Source organism: Drosophila novamexicana, unplaced genomic scaffold (genome assembly GCF_003285875.2).
Source record: "Drosophila novamexicana strain 15010-1031.04,08,12 unplaced genomic scaffold, DnovRS2.1 tig00000974-arrow-arrow-pilon, whole genome shotgun sequence".
Classification (NCBI taxonomy): Eukaryota; Metazoa; Arthropoda; class Insecta; order Diptera; family Drosophilidae; genus Drosophila; species Drosophila novamexicana.
In genome coordinates, this window is record NW_020824834.1 from 1,634,954 (window position 1) to 1,654,885 (window position 19,932).

General features: G+C 37.2%; 1 protein-coding gene across 2 annotated transcripts in view; it reads left to right on the top strand.

Annotated features, from left to right (window-relative positions):
- Positions 1-3,892: 3,892 nt before the first annotated feature.
- The window catches only part of LOC115765477 (P protein), a 28,321-nt gene continuing 12,281 nt past the window's right edge, over positions 3,893-19,932 (top strand). The window contains exons 1-5 of one of the 2 annotated variants that reach the window (XM_030709058.1): positions 3,893-4,222; positions 16,986-17,092; positions 18,756-18,906; positions 18,985-19,045; positions 19,737-19,875. In XM_030709058.1, the coding sequence (XP_030564918.1) occupies positions 4,149-4,222; positions 16,986-17,092; positions 18,756-18,906; positions 18,985-19,045; positions 19,737-19,875 (532 nt within the window). In that variant the 5' untranslated portion in view covers positions 3,893-4,148. Of the gene's footprint in view, positions 4,223-12,929; positions 13,058-16,985; positions 17,093-18,755; positions 18,907-18,984; positions 19,046-19,736; positions 19,876-19,932 lie in introns of those variants that run through there. The other variant, XM_030709059.1, reaches the window with a different exon arrangement.

The window sequence follows — 19,932 nt, forward strand, 5'->3', positions numbered from 1 at the left end:
GTGTGTGTGCGTGTGTATTGTTTCTTATTGGACTTGCTGACAAAACACGCGCTTTCATTTCATTTTCATTTCGTTTTCATTTCATGTCTCTAACTTTGCACCAAAAAGAAAACTTTTCGCCCTTCCCGCTGCTGTTTTTATTTTAGCACGTTTTTGCTTACATTTCGAACTTTATAAATTTTTAACTGATTGCCAAAGGCGCAAACAGGCCACGAGTTTCACTTTATTTCCTTTAGATACCCTCACGGAGGATCATTTCGTTTGGACACGAATCTGCGAGACCCTCAAAATATATATATATTCTCAATCAGTATGACAAGGCGTGTCGGCATCGGACCTCCAGATTGTTAGAATCGGTCGTGAAATACATTCTTGTATGGAAAACTTTTTGCGTTTTTCTTTTCTTTTTATACCCTTGCAGAGGGTATTTTAATTTTGTCGTGAAATGTGTAACGCATAGAAGGAGACATCTCCGACCCCATAAAGTATATATATTCTTGATCAGCATCAACAGCCGAGTCGATCTAGCCATGTCCGTCTGTCTGTTTCTATGCGAACTATTCCCACAGTTTTAAGGCTATCTTAATGAAACTTTGCAGAAGTTCCTCTTTCTGTTGCACGCAGCACATATGTGAAAACCAGCTGGATCGGACCACTATATCATATAGCTGCCATAGGAGCGATCGGTCGAAAATTAAGTTGTTGTGTGGAAAAATTGTTTGTTTTTTACGATATCTTGACCAAACTCGGCATTTATTAGTTATGCTATGCTCCTCATATATATGCAAATTCCTATTAAGATCGAACCACTATATCATATAGCTGCCATAGGAACGATCGGTCGAAAATTAAGTTGTTGTATGAAAAAACATTTTGTTTATCAAGATATCTTGACGAAACTCGGCATTTATTAGTTTTACTATACCACTCATATATATGCAAAATCCCATTAAGATCGGATTACTATATCATATAGCTGCCATAGGAACGATCGGTCGAAAACTAGGTTTTTGATTAAGAACCTTTGTTGTTTTTCAAGATATCTTGCACAAACTCGGCATTAACTATTTACCCTGTGCTTCTTAGATACGGGCAAAGCACTATAAGCATTATGAAAAGGTTGGGTCTGCAAGGGTATTAGATCTTCGGCGTGCCGAAGATAGCCTTTCATTCTCGTTTTTTTTTTTTGTGGTTTACATTTTGTCAAATTTGTTGGGTAAATGTCAAAAGTTGTAGCAAATCGCAAAGTCATTAAAGTTGTTACATAATTAAAATGAAAGGAATTCAGGGAATGTCAATTTGCATAGGATTCACACACACACACACACACACACACACACACACCCACACACACACACACACACCCACACACATGAGAGCTGGTTTTATATTTAGATATTTATGCGGGGTAGCTGGGTCATTGGGTCATACGCTTGCCTGCGCCGGGCACGGGCACGCGGATATCCCGGACCCTATTTAATGTCGCTATCAGAGCCCGGCCAGGCGCGTGCCCTAATCCCAGGTGTAAGTGGATGTGTGTGTGTGTGTGCGGTCAGTAATTTTGCATAATTGGAAAGCAAACACTCGGGACATTACGAAAAATAAATAGGTTAAAGGTCTATAGAACGGATTTCCTCACTGCAAGATATCCTAGCTTAAGAAACCTAAGCTTAAGCTTGCAAGTTCCACTGAATATGAGCAATGTTTTTCCGACTAACTCAGGTTTTAATCGACGGATCTTTATGAAATTTTGAGATCTTTAATATGAACTACAAAAGGTTGCACATCCCAAAGCGCAAGGCTCTATCCTTTTTAGTTCTCGAGATCAAAGCCTTTACGCAGATGGATGGACTTTATGGGCTCAGAAAATCCCTCTTCCGATTCTTACATACATTCACCCAAAATCAATATACCCTTTTCGTTCTTTTTTCAAAAGTGTAAAGTACACACAATTTTAATTACGTATATTGCGTACGATTAGTTCGTCGAGTAATTACTCGGCTTATCGATTAATCGAGTAGTCAGCGATTGCACGATTGCATCGCGAGTAGTTTGGCAAACAACATAATCAAATGGAAATTAATGCGCATTAGACAAATTGAGTACCAAACAGTGCCAAACTGATGCGATACGTGATGCGATACAGGACATAATACAATTTTATATCGCACGCTCGTAACACTAGTCAACAGCGTTGCGAATCGCGCGAATCGGACACCAGGGAAATTTAAAAACAAAATTCTATAAGAAGTTAAGAGCTCCCGACTAGGAGATAATTGTATGTTTAGAGTAAATCAAATAAAAAGCACAAAATTCGAATAAATACACAAATTTTCACGCATATTCCACCCTTTCAAGCGAAATTGATCATATTATAAAATTAACCGAAATAAATGAAATTCAATTTAAACTTTCGATATTTGTGCACATATTTATTTATGCATTGCTTCCTTCTAGCACAACCCTTCAAGACGACGAGTTGTCTATCTAACTGCCTGTCGCAATTTTGTTGTCTAGTGTAATAGAGCACAAGTGGGTGGCTGCTTTAATAAAAACTTTTCGAAACGTGCTGACAGCAAGAAAGCAGCCTCCAAATATGTTGTGTGTGTGTGTGTGTGTGTGTGTGTCTCTCTCTGATGTGCCCGCTGATTCGAAGATTGAAGCAAAAGTAGGCACCAGGGCGCAAATGAATATTGATTCATTGATTTCTAATCAATTCAGCAGCACGGGTGGTTCCATCAAAGAGAACACACCCGCTCGACTCCAACTCCGAAACCCTTCTAATTGCTGTTGACTATTTTGTTAATTTGGCAGCCAACTATTAATCCAGAGCTTATATTCATACCCTGAGACCATTGGCTAAAAGGGGTATATTGGTTTTGGGTAAGTTTGTGTAAGAAACGGACGAAAAAAACTTCTGGATGATTAACTAAGTCGATCTATCTTCTATATCGTACGCAAAGCAGGGTTTTACATTTATTTTGATATCTCTTCATATTTTTATGAGTTCGATAAATATCGATTTTGGGACAAGGCTCCTTAAGCATAACTCAAAAAGTAGGCGCGGATGTCTCCCGCCTTTTATCCTAACATTAGAACAAGAAGAAGCTTCGTCCGTCCGTCCGTCCGTCCGTATGTATGAACGCAAGGATCTCAGAACCGATAAGAGCTAGAGACTTGAAATTGAATAAATGTAGATGCTCCTAGTGCCTGCGCAGATCGAGTTTGTTTCCGATAATCGATAACTTACTCCGTTTCCAAGCAATCGATAAAAATCGATATCGATATCCTGTTTTTTTGGGCAGTTTTGGTAAATAATAAGAGCTAGAGTCACCAAACTTGACATATAGCTTCTAAAATAGAATATATATATGCATTTGATGTTGGAAGAAGAGGGTTCGGGAGCTCCCGACTAGAACCTCTTACTTGTTCAAAGCTCGGCGCTTGGTTCAGGGTATCTCTGGGTCGAGCACACCCCACTCCAACATGTTTTGGTGTCGATTCGTGTAACTGGTTTTGTGCGTGCCACATGATGAACTTCAAGTGTCTGGCAACAGAATAATATTTGAGTGGGCAACATTTCATTCAGTTGAGCAGGCAAAAGCAGACGCAAAGTGGACGCCAGTGCAGGCAACGTGACGTATGCGTAATGCGAGTGACATTTGAAGTGACGCACAAGGCGGCCAAGGAACGTGCACAACATTTCTTGTGAAATATACAAAAATAAACGAAAAGTGATATAAAACAATAAAAAAAAAGGCCAACTTCAAGCAAGATGTACAAGAGAAAGGCCTAGCACCAGGCGGCAATTCGATTTGCAGAAATATTTCAAAACCAAAGTAACAGAAACAAAAATAGAAACTGTGCGCTATAAATAAATGTGATTTGCGATAATAATTAATTAATAATAGCAACAATAAATGCAAACAATATTTGTGATTTTAGTTAATTAAAGCACAGGCGCAAATTGAATCCAATTCGGCAGACGCACAGCTAATTCAATAAATAGAAAATCAACATTAGCTTGGTCCAAGCGTCTGAGCAACGGCGTCAGCGTGGGTCACAGCCAGAGATCGATTGAAGCCAACTCGAGGCGGAGCAGCGGCGCCTCTGGCCACAAAAGACGCAGCTACGTTTGGCCCTTCAGGATGCGAATGAAGGTCGGCAAATTCTGTCTGCAGCGCCAGGCGTCGGGCCAGAGCGAAAAGTTTCCACAGCCCAGGTGAGTTTACGCCGCAACGAACTCAAACTTATTTCCGTTAATAAAAGTTAATAAAAAAGTTTGCGAATAACCCTTATAATAAGCTAACAATGTCGATATGCTAACTAATAAATTGTTATCGATACGATTGCAAGTGCACATTCAATCAATCAAATTTTTTATCGACTTTGTCGATAACTGCGGGACGCTCAATAATTATTTGTTATCGATAGTTCTGGTTGCATCGCTTTGACTACTTATCGAAAATTTACGATACTGTCGTTATCGATAACTGTACTAGACCAAATAATTAAATGTTATCGATAGTTGCAGCTACCATATGAATGCAAATGTGTATATCGTTATGATTTCTTATCGATAAATGTTTGAAATTTGTGTCATCAGTAAGTGAAAAACGAAAAGCAATATCGATTGATTCGATATGAATGCGGACTCATGGTTATTTATCGATAGTCCAAATTTATATGAAATGTATTTATATAACGATTGTCATTGTCAATAACTGCAATTTAATAAATAATGAGCCCCTATTAAAGCTATTGTTATCGATAGCTGCGTTTTTGCCAAGTGTTAATCGATAGCTTTTAAATTCTTTATTTGTATCGATATTTGCACAATCGTTGTAACAATACGAGAGCTTATTTATCGATGTATGCTAAGAAAAAAGAAAAGAACCAATTGTTAAGCACAATCTACTTAGTAGAATAAAATCACATTCAGCTTAATACACAATTAATTTTGCTGTTCTTTTTTAACATTTATAAGGATATGCAGTGGACTGCAAACGTTTCGAATTACAAGACGAATCCAGTTAAATTATGAATGGAAATGAATAATATTTCGGACAGCTGCGCCTAATGAATGTACTGCAAAAGTATCCAATGTCTGACAGCCTATGTACATCTATACCCTTTTGCTATACCTACTTGTTATACACCTGCTTGTTATACCTTCTTGTTATACCTTTATGTTCTTCCTTCTTGTTATACCTGCTTGTGATACCTTAAGTCCATTTAGGAAAGGGTAGATTTAATTTGTAAAAATGTATGCGAAGGGCAGAAGTTGAAGCAAATATTGTCTTGTTCTTTTCTTGTTATCGATAGTTCCACGCATATCGATTGTAATCGTTAGACAGCCCTGATTTTTAAAGCACGGCTTGAATATAAATCGAACTAGTCGTGCTAGTCGTGGACTATATTTCACTCCTGAAAGTTTTATAATAATATGAAGTATTAGGTATTCTTATATAGAGCATTAAGTACGACTGTGTATTGCGGCTCAGGTTAGGGTATCTGCCGGTCGAACAAGCCAAACTCTAGCCCCTCTCACTTGTTTTAAATTATTATTATTCCCAGCAACAAGTTCGCCCACATAAACAAGCGTATATACAAACATGTTCATCTGCGAGAAGAGCTGGCGGAACGCACGTGCCTTTCACCCAACTGGCAAACAATTCGATGCTGGGGGACCCAAAAGAAGCCGAAAAAGAAAACATAAACATTCGGGAGTTTTGTTGGGCACAAACTAATTTACCTCAAGTAAATGGCAGCGACATGTGTCGCCAGCACACAGACCGCAAATGGGGCGTGGCTGGTCTGAATATAATGTCATACATTTAATTTCCGTTTGCCGACAAAGAGGCTGACAAATGTCCGCCTGATATATTTGAATAAGCCGAGTAGAACATCGAAGCCAGCCCGGGCAACCAGCCAGGTGCCATCAATCCGAGCGCTCATCAATCAAAGACTGCTACAGACTGGAACTGGGAGGCCAGACTCCCGTCTCCAGTCCTGTTGTTGTCCTGGCAACTTTTCCCCGAACATGACTAAAGCCAAATACTAATTAATTTGCCCCACGCCTGCGGCCTCGTGTTAGCCAGCAATTATTTTTCAATTTACTTTTTGTGTGCCTAAGAAGCGCAATATTAATAGACAATCGTCGAACCGTGGCATGCCGGGCCGCAGGATATGCCAGCCACGCGGCGTATGCGTTATATCTGACGGGACATATCACGCATACGCCCCGTTGAGCTTGGGCGAATTGCCATCTAATTTTAAATAAGCCATTAACGTTTCGGCCATCAGCCTAACCAAAATGTGGGTCAACATCAACTAAACGTTCCACAGCTGACAGCACAACATTTGTGCACAGCCAGCAAAAACGATATGGGGAATGCTCGACTGAAAGATGCCCTGTTCAAAAGTGTGTTGACGATTAACAAACGAAAAATTGAATGTATAATATTTGCAAAAGTATATAGATATATGAAGCTAAATAAATATCATAATACACAACAGTATCGATAACTCGAATAAATCGATATCCGATATTCGATATATGCACAAAACTATTCAAATCAGCTCTTGGTGTAGCCCTTTAATATAAAAACCTGCTCTCGACTCCAATACCTATCGATAACTCTATGAAAACCCATTGACTATCGATAGCACAATCGATACTTTTATTAGTTATTCTAGCCGAAATAATCGCCTAGGCTATCGATATTTTATCGACTTTTCGTTACTCTCGAATTCGATGAATATCGATAACACAATCGATACGTTATGGGGAAAATGCCCTTTTGTATCGATGCTAACAATAATAATCGCCAAATTATTATATCGATATTTGTATCGACTTTTACTTGCTCCCGAATCAATAGCGCAATCGATGGCATTGTTAATCCTCAAAGTAAAAATTCTCGTTTGTATCGATGTTAACAATAATCATCTTCAAGTGATGCTATCGATACTTGTATTGATATCGTCTGGTTATCGATATAATCGATAGCTTCTGTTACTTCTGTTAGCGGCTAGCTTCTTTAGCCTGTCACTTTGTCTAAACTTCGTGATGCCATGTTAACCCATTTGCTGGCTACAGGGTATAACAATGATGATGATGACCTCGTCGAGGCGGCAAGGTCAATAGTTAAGTGAGGCTCCAGCGCCATTTTTACATTGTCGCCCGGCAGATTGTTGTGAGCACATTAAAAATGCGATTATGAATGTGCCAAAGGTTCAGAATGTGCACATGTGTGTGTGTGTGTGTGTGTGTGTGTGTGGTGTGGGTGGATGTGGTGTGTGGTGTCTTGACAACGTCGCTTTGTTCGTTACGTGTGAAGTGCGTAATGGCAAGTGTCATAAACGTTATGCATAATTAAAACATTTGATGCCAAAATTGGGAATTAGAGAATTGCGCCTGACACATTAGACAGATTCGAAAGGCGGGCAAAGGACTCTGTGCGAGAAAAGGTAAATTCAGGTGACAGCATTCAAGAAGAAGATTTGAATGCCTATAGACATCTCTATGTTTGAACCCGAAGTTTGGGCCTACACACACTTTAAGTCAGCTTCATGATTGAAAAGTTCTTGTGGATTTGATTTTTCGTGGCGCTCGAAGCCCCAAAAGTATGCCACGGAAAGTTTTTGTTAAACATAGGGATATTTTCCAGCTAGGCAGGAGAATGGGAAATATTATGTTCCGTAAAAGGCAGGCACAAAAGTTTACTAACATTGCTTTCATAAGTAAAATAAATAAATACAAATAATTTAAAGTGACTTCTAATTTTATGTGATTCAAGTTTTTGAGATCTAAATCAAAGCTTCATAATAAGCTGAATTGCTTAAGTAAAAATTGTTAAAGATAAGAAGAAGATTGAGCCCAGGCCAAAAGCCAAACTCACGAACCGTTCCGCTCACCGAACCATTGAAATTGCTTTTTCAATTGGTTCATTTGAACATTTGTTCAAATCGTGAACCGAACCATTGAAGTTGTTACCCATTTTACCATTCACATTGGTTCATTTAAACACTGATTCAATCCATGAACCGAACCAATAAAACTGTTGCTCATTTTGCTACTCATTTTGGTTCATTTGCACAATATTTTTGCTACTCATTTTGCTTTTTTACAATTCTCTAACTGCCCTACCTCAAAATCGTGACATGTGCTTGAATATATTATTTATAAAAAAGAAAAAAAAAAAGCTGCCAAGCCGGCGGCAATAAATTAAAAATCCAACAACATATAAGTCGACCTTTGTAACTGATTAAATGCATATGCATTATATAAGAAACATATATTATAAAGAACATATATCAATACAATTATTTCCCAGCACAAAGAGTAGAATTATGTTAATTGATATTTAATCGAATGCAGCCAACGAGAGCTCTCATTAATTCTATTGCAGCAACTTTTCACTTGTTTATAGAGTAGTAAATATACATACATGTGGTATATATTATGGTATATATTATGGCATATATTATAGTATATATTATGGTATATATTATAGTTTATTTTATAGTAAATATTATAGTATAAGTTATAGTATATATTATAGTATATACTACAACATATACTCTAATTTATATTATAGTAAATATTATAGTATAAATTATAGAATATATATTATGGTATATATTATAGTACATATTATAGCATAAATTATAGTACATATTATAGTATAAATTATAGTTAGTGTAAATTATAGCAAATATTATAGTATATACTACAACATATACTATAATTTATATTATAGTACATATTATAGTATAAATTATAGTAAATATTATAGTACTACAACATATACTATAATTTATATTATAGTAAATATTATAGTATAAATTATAGAATATATATTATGGTATATATTATAGTACATATTATAGCATAAATTATAGTACATATTATAGTATAAATTATAGTATATATTATGGTATATATTATAGTATATATTATGGTATATACTACATCTATAATTTATATTATGGTATACATTGCAGTATATATTATGGTATATATTATAGTATACTGTAAGAAATTCCAGAACAGACGCGTAAACATTTTGAATTATGGCGCGTATCTGTTATTCTCGAGCTACTATTTTGCATATGCAGAGCTCTATAATAATACATTTGCATACAATTCCTGCTACAGTGAAAACTCGTAGTTAACGTCTATAAAATCATTGAAAACACGTGCAAATTGCGTGGGAGTATATGCTGTTAAGGAAGGGTGTTGGAGGGCGGTGCAGGGGGCTGCTTCCCATTGAATTGTGTGTGGAGCGTGCGTGAATTTCAATTAATTAACTCTGTGTGTGTGTGTGTGTGTGTTTCTTTTTTCTTCTCTTTCTTCTTTTAAGCAATGGAAATTTACAGCTGTCAAGAGATTTAACATGCTTATCAAGGCTGCCGCCGCTGTTATAAAAATAACTTTTCTCTCCCCCTACCCCCCACCCCCCCTCCCCCCTTCCACTCCACCCACCAGAGAGTCGCTAGCTTATTGAATGTACGCACTCATGTCCAGTTCCGAGTACTCGCAAAATACACTGTAAGAAAAAATTGGCTACCTTTCAATATTCTGTTGAAAAATGAATGAAACGTGTTTTGAGGAGACCCTCCCTCCCCCCATCCCCCACAACTCTCCACGTTCCCCTAGAAGCTTCTTTTTTTTGCCAAATTTCGACCCTGTTTGAGAGCGCGATAAAGCTAACTGACTAAAATTAGACTATCTAATTTAATATACAATTTAGCTTAGTTATACGAAACGAAAGTTGATAAGTTGAGTGTGGGCGTGTTTATTCAATTTGGGCTATACGAGAAATTCGGGGAATTCTGGGAAGTAAAAAGTAAAGACTTTAAGAAAGAAGTAAAGAAATCTCTAAGAATCTCTTAGAACTTTACTAATTTATCAACAGATCCATATTCTTTAATTCATAGAACGTGGATATCTAACAATTTATACATAAAATTTAAGGAGAGAAGTAAGAGGTTCTAGTTGGCAGCTCCCGACTAGGGGAAACCCTGAACCCTCTTCGTCCAACATCAAATGCATATATATATTCTACTTTAGAAGCTATATGTCAAGTTTGGTGAATCTAGCTCTTATTATTTACCAAAATTGCCCAAAAAACAGGATATCGATATCGATTTTTATCGATTGCTTGAAAACTGAGTAAGTTATCGATTATCGGAAACAAACTCGATCTGCGCAGGCTTTAGGAGCATCTACATCTAAAATTTCTCTAGCTCTTATAGGTTCTGAGACAGACAGACAGACGAACATGGCTAGATCGACACGGCTGTTGATGCTGATCAAGAATATATATACTTTATGGGGTCGGAGATGCTTCCTTCTGCCTGTTACATACATTTGGCTTTCGCACAAACACAATATACCCTTATAACCATTTTGAATGGGTTTAGGGTATAAAAATAGATGTTGATAATAAGCTGAATTATTGTAACTTAAGTAACTTTTTAGCAACATTTTAGTTGAATATATGAAGAAGCTGTCGTTGACTTTTGCGTGGCAGTTAATATGAGACAGTCTAAGTGTGACCGCATTTCTTTTAGGGCAAAAGAACCAAATTTTTAGTTAGCTGGCAACTCTAGAGTTACCAAAGTGAGGTCACTTTTAAGCAGATGCAAATGTTGAGCAAATATTTTGTGTGTGTACTTTGTTATTGCTTTGTTTACTTTCTCGCTTGCGATTAAGCTTCAGTTTATAATGATTAGCATACTATTTATAGCCCAAACATACCACTAATATGACCCATATCTATTGTAACTGAGATGGACTGGCAATTAAAATGAATGAACATTAGCTCATAATTGAGTATATTTATTTCAATGCAGCCTCTCTTTGCCGCTTCTTAGTGCGCTCTCAACATCACTCTCACTCTCCCACTCACTCTCACTCTCTCACTCACTCTCACTCTCTTTCGCTCTCCTACGCGCTTTCTGTGCATCTGTGCGCTTAGTGAAGCGTGCGAAACCAATTCAGTTGCTGTACAAAAACTTTTCCATTTGCAAGCTCCATGTGCACTTGCCATAGAGCGTGGCCGAGGGGCATTTGTAATATGAGATACTCTTGCATTTTATTTTAATTAAATTGCATTGTATTTTACTATAAGTATATAGCTCTTGGGTGCGCAGTATAATAACAACTAATAGAGCCATGGTCGCAATCGCAAGGGCTGTAATGTGTTGAATGCTTTTCCATAATGCGCGGGCCAATCAGAATAGCAGGTGTCAGTTTTCACCTGGAACTTCTTTATTGTTCGGCACGATTCTACAAAAGGTTTTCAATTACAATTTGTGACGTCAGCGTCAGCCTCACGTCACGTAGCTCTCAGCTGGCTCAAATTAAGCTGATTTGCGAAAAGTGTTGAAAATAACTTTTTTGACAAGCGTAGAAAAAAACACCTCACCCCTTCCACAAACCCATCAAACGCTGCTGTCATAACCAGAGTTCAGCTTTTTTTTTTTTTAATTTAAGAGAATATACCGAATTTTTTCATCTAAAATACTTTCTGGTATATAAACGCTTTTTCAGTATTTTTTAAGTATTTTCCTCTATACTGCTTATTTTTAATAGGTTTTTTAAATAAAATTTCAAAAATTGTGAATATTCAATCTTAAACAATGTGAGAGAAAATATTGTAAGCATATATAATTAAAGTCAATTAAAATACAAAGTGCAGTCTACATTAGATTGGTTTCAAAGGTAGCCTAATAAAACAGACAATTGAACAATGAATATCCGGGTTCGAAGCCGAGACTAGTTTATGGTTTAATACCGTAAGCACAAGCCTAAAGTAGCCCGTGCTATTCAAAACTGATTTGTTTGTTAAAATATGTTTATTAGTAAATTTAAATTTAATTAATATTCTGTTTCCATCTTCTCGGGATTTCGAACACTTTTTTTTTACCCTTAATAATACAAAAAAAACAAAAATGAAATCAAAAAATTATCACACAATATAAGTAGATGCATGAACTATTAATATGCCCATCAATATGACCGTTAATTTCGATGGTAGGGTATGCAGGGTAGATCGCATGCGTTATCAAAGGCATCGCTGAGTAACTGTCAAATATGATAAATCAAGTGTAATTGAAAGAAGTGCGAATAAGCCAACGCCAGCTATGAAAACCGAGGCACATGACAGAAACGGGAAGAAGCCGAAAGAAAAGAAACCGAAAAGTAAACACGCAAAGGCAAAATTAAAAGAACAAATAAAACAGTTGAGTTTTATTTTTTTTTTTTTTGGCCTGGGCTAAGTCAAAGCCACAGTGAAAGACAGAGAGAGTGCGAGAGCGAGAGAGAGCGAGAGGGCAAGAGCGAGAGCGCGCAACAACGGTTTTGAGTGACAGATATGCTCGGATCGGATCTCTGAACTGTTAAGCTCAGCTCGCGGTTGCATTTGCAGCGGCGGGTAAGAGGGCGGGTGAGAGGGTGGCGGCAGCGGGGGGGGTATGAGAACGCATAAATGCGAATAATGAGCAAAGCGCAGATGGCACAAAATTTATATGAACATCAGGAAAGTTCTTTTTTTTTTTTTGTTGTTTCTTTCATTTTATATTTGTATATGCTTTTCACGCTGGCCCGCCGACTGCGACGCGACTTAAAAACCTACAAAATAGGGTAAAAAATTGTGCATGCTAGTTAGTAACGCGAGGGCAACCCAACTATGCAGTGGGGCTCAACTCAAAGTGAACTGTAAAGCGCGAGCAGAAAACTGTAATTAATACCCGAAAACGATAAAGAGGGGCACGCAATCAAAAAAAAAAAAAAATACAAATAGTCCGCAAAAATAAATAAACATAGTACAAAAATTAATTACACACAAAAACAACAACATTACACTTTACGTAATATTGTATTTATTTATAAGTATTTATTGCACAAGTTGATTTTTTTAAACTCGCATAACTTGAGTACCCCTAGTGCGTGTCATACAGCGACTTACGCGGCTGCCGCCAGCCCCGTCTTAAGGATGTCCTACAATTACAACAATCGCTCCGAGGATAACCCATACGAGGATGAGTATGTGTCTCCCACCCCCTCCCTCCCCCCTGCCTCATGCCGTGCGCAGTGACGCACAAAACTCGTTGACAATGTTAACCTGGCCCAAAAAACTTAAGTGGAAAAACCGTCAAGAACAAAATCATTGTCATGTCCGTGTTTCCAAGTAAACAATCAATTATTATTATCTGAATTATCTCTGCATTATCCGATTATACTCAGAATTCGCTCGTATGGCAAATGAAAAGTTCAAGAATTTCACTTATTTCCAATCTGGATTTACTCGTCTGATAAGAACTCATTGTGATAAGCCTGAAGACTAGTTGTAAGTGCCATTAAGTGTGCTTAAATTAAATGGGTTTTACTTAATTCCAGAAGGGAACAGTTCTACTTGAGATTTCACAACTAAAATCCGAAGAAGCATTCAACTTCCTACACGGAAAATTGGTTAAAAGGGTATAATATATTTGTGCAAATGTATGTAACAGAGAGAAGAGAGCATGTCCGACTCCATAAAGTATATATATATATTCTTGATCAGCATGAAATCTCTGATGCCAAAGCTCGAGCTGCATTTGATGTTGATAGTGGAGGTATCCAGGGTATCCCCTAATCGGGAACTATCAACTAGAACGTCTCACTTGTTTAATATGTTTCGATTGATTTTATTATATGTGAAATTTGTTTTGATTATCTTGAGGTCCACGCGGAAATTTATGAGAGTCCTGTTTCACACTTTTTGTAAAATCCACCCATGAAGGTGAAAACGCGAAGGCTTTCAACCGTCAAGAACTCAAGTTGATTATAATAATAATAAATGATGATAATCAAAATTTAATATTTAAGAAATTAAACAAAACGTAAGAAAATCCCAAGGCTAGAAATTAAGGGAAATACTTTTAAATGGAAGTATTCAATTTTCCACGTATTCTTGAAGATCTGATTCGAATCTGAGCTCCAATTTTGTCGTTTTACTCCATAAAGTAGATGGAATGGTCAATTAGTTATCATCTCAGCATATCGCCTAAAAGCTAGAGAAAATGTAAGCTAAAGACAAAAGAGAAAGACTTGTCGAGTCAATGTCAGGCAAATCCAGATAGTACACTCGCATAATATGCCCATTTAACTTATTCCAAGTGCATTATAATTTGACTAGATTTGCGGCACTGAAATTCAAGCCAATAAACATGATGCGCTATAATAGATATACAGACATATCTGAAGCTTTGTCAAAATGATGGGCAATTTAGCAGGTTGTGCCTCCAGACTTTCTCAAGAGCGATCAGATCAAATGTGAGGGATATGCGAGTAGAGCGAAACAAATGGAACCAGTTTGGGTTATTTATTTATTTATCTTTGTTTTTGCGTGCAAAGTCATGAGCTAAATTTAGCTAAATATAATTTATGGCTTGTTCCATTTGAGACAATGCGAACTAAGCGGCATTTAAATAAACTAAATTAAGATTTCTGACTACTTGACTCGAGTCCACAAATTGCATTTGTCCAACAGACGCACGTGATGCGAGTGAACGAATGAACATGAGTGTGAGCATTGTGAGTATAGCTAAATTTTAGTGTGAGTATGGCTAAATGTGAGTGTGAGTATTGTGAATATAGCTAAATCTGAGTGTGAGTATTGTGAGTATAGCTAAATCTGAGTGTGAGTATTGTGAGTATGGCTAAATGTGAGTGTGAATATTGTGAGTATGGCTAAATCCGAGTGTGAGTATTGTGAGTATGGCTAAATGTGAATGTGAGTATTGTGAATATAGCTAAATCTGAGTGTGATTATTGTGAGTATTGTGAGTATGGCTAAATGTGAGTGTGAGTATTGTGAGTATGGCTAAATCCGAGTGTGAGTATTGTGAGGTTAGCTAAATCTGAGTGTGAGTATTGTGAGTATGGCTAAATGTGAGTGTGAGTACTGTGAGTATGGCTAAATGTGAATGTGAGTATTGTGAATATAGCTAAATCTGAGTGTGATTATTGTGAGTATTGTGAGTATAGCTAAATCTGAGTGTGAGTATTGTGAGTATAGCTAAATCTGAGTGTGAGTATTGTGAGTATGGCTAAATGTGAGTGTGAGTATTGTGAGTATGGCTAAATCCGAGTGTGAGTATTGTGAGTATGGCTAAATGTGAATGTGAGTATTGTGAATATAGCTAAATCTGAGTGTGATTATTGTGAGTATGGCTAAATGTGAGTGTGAGTATTATGAGTATAGTTAAATGTGAATGTGAGTATTGTGAATATAGCTAAATCTAAGTGTGAGTAGTGTGAGTATTGTGAGTATGGCTAAATGTGAGTGTGAGTATTGTGAGTATAGCTTAATCCGAGTGTGAGTATTGAGAGTATAGCTAAATGTGAATGTGAGTATTGTGAGTAAATAAGTGTGTCCAGCGTGCATTCAAAATGATTCAAATGATATTCTTTTCAATGTGCCAGCTGGGCTGGCAATCTAATTGCTCGAAAATGTCATTAAACTCGCATTTAAGTTGTAATTGAATAGCCCATTTACCAGATACGACGACGACGACTTATTAGCTCCACTTTGGCCCAGCTGCTGCCTGGGCCACAATTTTGCCGCCTGACCTTAAAGTTTAGCCTTAATTAAGTGCCACCTAATCAAGCCCATATGAAATTAGAAGCTCGTGTCTCTCTTGCATGACATTGATTTAGCCTCGCTCGGGGTTTTATATTCTTTTCTCATTTCTTTTTTTTTTCCTTGGCGCACAATTTGCATAAGAATTGCAATATTTTGTAAGATTTTTATACGAGCTCGGAGCAGTCGGCCTTCAAGCTGGAATCTGGGCTCGTTTGCATATATGTGCATAAATATATTGCAATTAGCCAAATGAAATGCAAATCAATTGTTGATCAAATTCATAACAAACAGCTAATTATTTATTATGGCAACATTTCCATAAAAATAATTTATTTCGCATACAATATGCTGCCTTCCCTTACTATGAGAAATGCGATGCTTTGATTAACTTCGGACTTTATTGTCCGATCTTTATGAAATTTCAGACTTTCAGGCTGTTCTCATGCCAAGACACAAGGCTCTACCTCTAAAATGGATGTAAATGGCAGACGAGACCAAAAAAATAATATATATATATATATATATTCTTGATCAGATTCAAATCTCTTATGTTTTAAGAGCTTGAGTCCCCAAATTAGACAGAAGCAGACAAATATGAGTAAAGCTCGAGCTACATTTGATGTTTGATAGAAGAGGGTGCAGGGTATTCCCTAGTCGGTAACTCCCTTGTTTATTATGTTGACACCTGTCGTGATTATTTTTGAGTTTCCCGCTTAAATTTATGAAAGACTTGTTTCACACTTTTTGTATAATCCACCCAACTAGGTGGAAGATATTTGTTAAATACGTGAAATACGCGTGAGATAAACAAAAAGTGAAATATTTCTATTCCGCTTCGTGCACAGCTTTTGTTGTATTTTGGCATTTATAATCTCTGAGCTTAGATTTTAGAACCTTTAATGGAGAACCCTTTGATTTCCGCTCAAACTGATTTCACTGAAATCGCATCCTTTGGCCAAATCCCTGCTTGGGTCGCTGTCAATCACCTTGACAATGCGCATACCAAAAACCACAATCGAATTTCCGGCTCCCCTCTCCCCCCCTTTAAAGTGTGTTTGGCCGAAAGTCAAATAGAATTTACAAATTGTACGAACGCAAACTCAAATGAAATCAATAACAAAGCAGTTTATTGAATAGAGAGCGGGGCGGGGGGGGAGACACGCACCTGGTCACGCCCACACACCTGAGAAAACAAATTTTTTTCTTATTTATATGCGTATTTGTATTAAAGGCAAGTAATCTTCTAAAATCTTTACGTCTGTTTCACTTTTTTTCTATCGTTTTTTTTCATGGCTCCCACAACTTATGGACATGCTCCCCCCACTCCCACACCCCTCCCCACAGCGAAGTAACAGAAGGTGCCTTACAGGTGTGGCGGGCGCTGCCCGAACGCATACGACAGGATCCCAGCCTAGCATCGTTCCGGCAGGAGCACGAGCGTTTACATGGCGGTAAGTGCTTGTCTTTGGGCCATTGGACAAAGCCACCTTTTGCCATTTTTTCTTTTATATATATATATATATTTATTTTAATGCTACCCAACATTTGTTTCCCTTGTCCTCAATCATATATATGTGTGTGTGCGTGTGTGTCGCGTTTTTGTCCAGGCGGAGAGCATTAGAAATGTGTCCTTAGAAATGTGAAGCTTATGGAGTAAAGCAATCAATTTCAAGCATTGCCTATGTTATTCCCATTATCGATATGTTATCGATAGGCATGTTTATTATTATTCAATATATTATCGATAGCTTTTTTTAGTAGTATACTTATCCCTAAATTTGAGGTCGTTGGAACAAAACACAGTCTGTTTCAATCACTTTTCATGATATTCCTATAATCCATAAATTATCGATACTTAATTTATCGATAACATGCAGCATTCGATGCTCTAACTGTCAACTCAGTTTAAGAAATGAGGTATATTATTTGAATATTTTTTTTAATAAATTTGTGAAGTGAGGCATATATATTTATCGATTAATTATCGAAGCGAAATAGAGTTTTAAAACTCTTTAGCCTTAAATTTGAGGCACTTGGTTTAGTTTCAATTGGATATGATTTGCAATCCTTGCTTTTGAGATTTGGTGTTTATCGATAAATTATCGATAGGAATAGACGTATGAAACGAAGGGATTCATCTTATATAGCATTTCGTCAACGGCGCACTCAATTTTTTAAGAATTTATATAGATTTATATAAAGACTATCGAAGCTAGTACTATTTATCGATTAATTATCGAAATGTATAACTTAACATAGATTTGTGTGTGTTTCTATGCGGAACATACTTTCTACACACTATATTTTCTAATAGTATTATCAAAACAAGTATCTAATTTATTAATATAATAATTATATAAAGAAAGCCAATGTTATCGATAACAATTGTTTTTCGATAAATTGCATTTTTAGGGAGGAAGAAAGATTATTGTCAAAAAATTGCTCTAAAGTGTTTTTAGAAAAGTTTGAAATCATATAATAATAAATTTAAGCAGATTTTTTTAACTTTTCTAACAAGTTTCTTTCAAAGAGAACTTTTGACTAGCTTTTGTCAAGCGTATTAGGTCTTCGGCTAGCTGAATGCACAATTTCCTATAAAGCGTGTAATTTTTGTTTTTGTTTCGTTTTTTTTATTGGTACTTTTTTTTTATTGCTGTAATTATTGTTGCAATTTTTATTGCGATTTGTGTCAGACTCGGCATTGACATTGGCCGCAGGCTCAGGTTTATTTATTCTCCCAAGTTCTTCTTTTTGCCCGCCCCCAACTTATATTTGCGCAATTTGCGCAACTTGTCTCAAATGCTTATGACTTTAAATTGTTTAATGGATGCATCTACTATCTTTGGATCTGGCCACAATATGCTAATGCCAAAGCTAATACCAATGCTAATGCTGATGCTAATGCGCGGCCTTTGCGACTTCCGTGTTATGTTGAGAGAAACGGATTGAGATATTTGAGAACAATTGAATTGCTGTCGCATATCCTTTACGTCAATTGCTTTGTTCGGGGCCAGCTTAGGGTATTTTTAGCCTGGCTGACGCACATACTTTCCCTGGCCTCGGCCCGGCTACATGATATTGAAGCTAAATAAATTGCTAAATTATTTGTTGTAGATGTGGAGCCCATGCCCTCGGATGACGTGCAGCAGGAGATGGACCGGGAGGAGCACGAGCTGAATGGCCATACGGAAGACGCGCACGCATTCACACAGATTGGCATCAATGTGACGAACGAGGCGGGGCAGGTGCATGTGCTGGACGGCAGGTTCGTAGTTCTGTTCGACTCGATTGTCAGTTACGTAATTAGTGCAACCAGTTTTCTGTGATACCCCCGCACCTCTAGGGACCTGGAGAACAACAACGAGGATCAGCACGAGGATAACGACGCCTACTGCAAAAGCAGCGTAAGTGGGTTGCGGCTGAGAAGCTCTAAATACAAAGGATAGAAATAATATATATATCTCTGCCCATAAAACAAGTCCGAAATTGCCTCAAAAACAACCAAACCTAAGCGAAACGAGTATCGAACCAAGGTTTTCCTACAGAACAGTTAAGATTTCACAAAGAGAAACTCAATACAAGGAATATCCCGCCGAGCTGACTCGATCCAGCCAAGATCGTCTTTCTGTCCGAAGGATCTCGTTAACTAGGAAAGCTGCAGACTTGAAATTTTAAATGCATATTTTCGTACACAAAAGGCAGAACTAGGCTCAATTTCTTATCAATATCTTAACGCATTAACGAGATATGGAAAAATATAGATTCGGAGCGCACAGCTCGAGAATTATAAGAGCTATAGACGCCAAAATTGGGATGTAGTATAGCTAAGAGTGTAAACCGAAGCAGAATATAAAATTTTGTAGAAGTATTTCTCCATTCCATTTCAAATCGGAAAGTCTTCGAGTACAAATACACATTTAGCCCCGAAAAGTTTATAAAAATCGGACTATAAGACCCGATCAATAATGATTTTGATTTTCCTGGGCTGAATTGAATATATATTACAGTGAAAGAATCGATTCTTCATATAATAAAGCAAATATTGATAACTTTGGAAAACTAAATGGAACTTGGCTGTCTTTCATCTACTTGCAGCTGAAAAAGTATCTGATTTGGTTCAAGATATCGGTGCTGTTGGTGGTCTGGTGCGTGTTCACGGCCTTTCTCATGTCCAACAACGAGCACGTGGATCAGTTGAGTCTCATCAGTGTGCCCGGCAACAGCTCAACGCGAGGTGGGTGACAAATCATAGCCGGACTTAAGCTCTACTTTACATTGCCTTCTCTTCGCA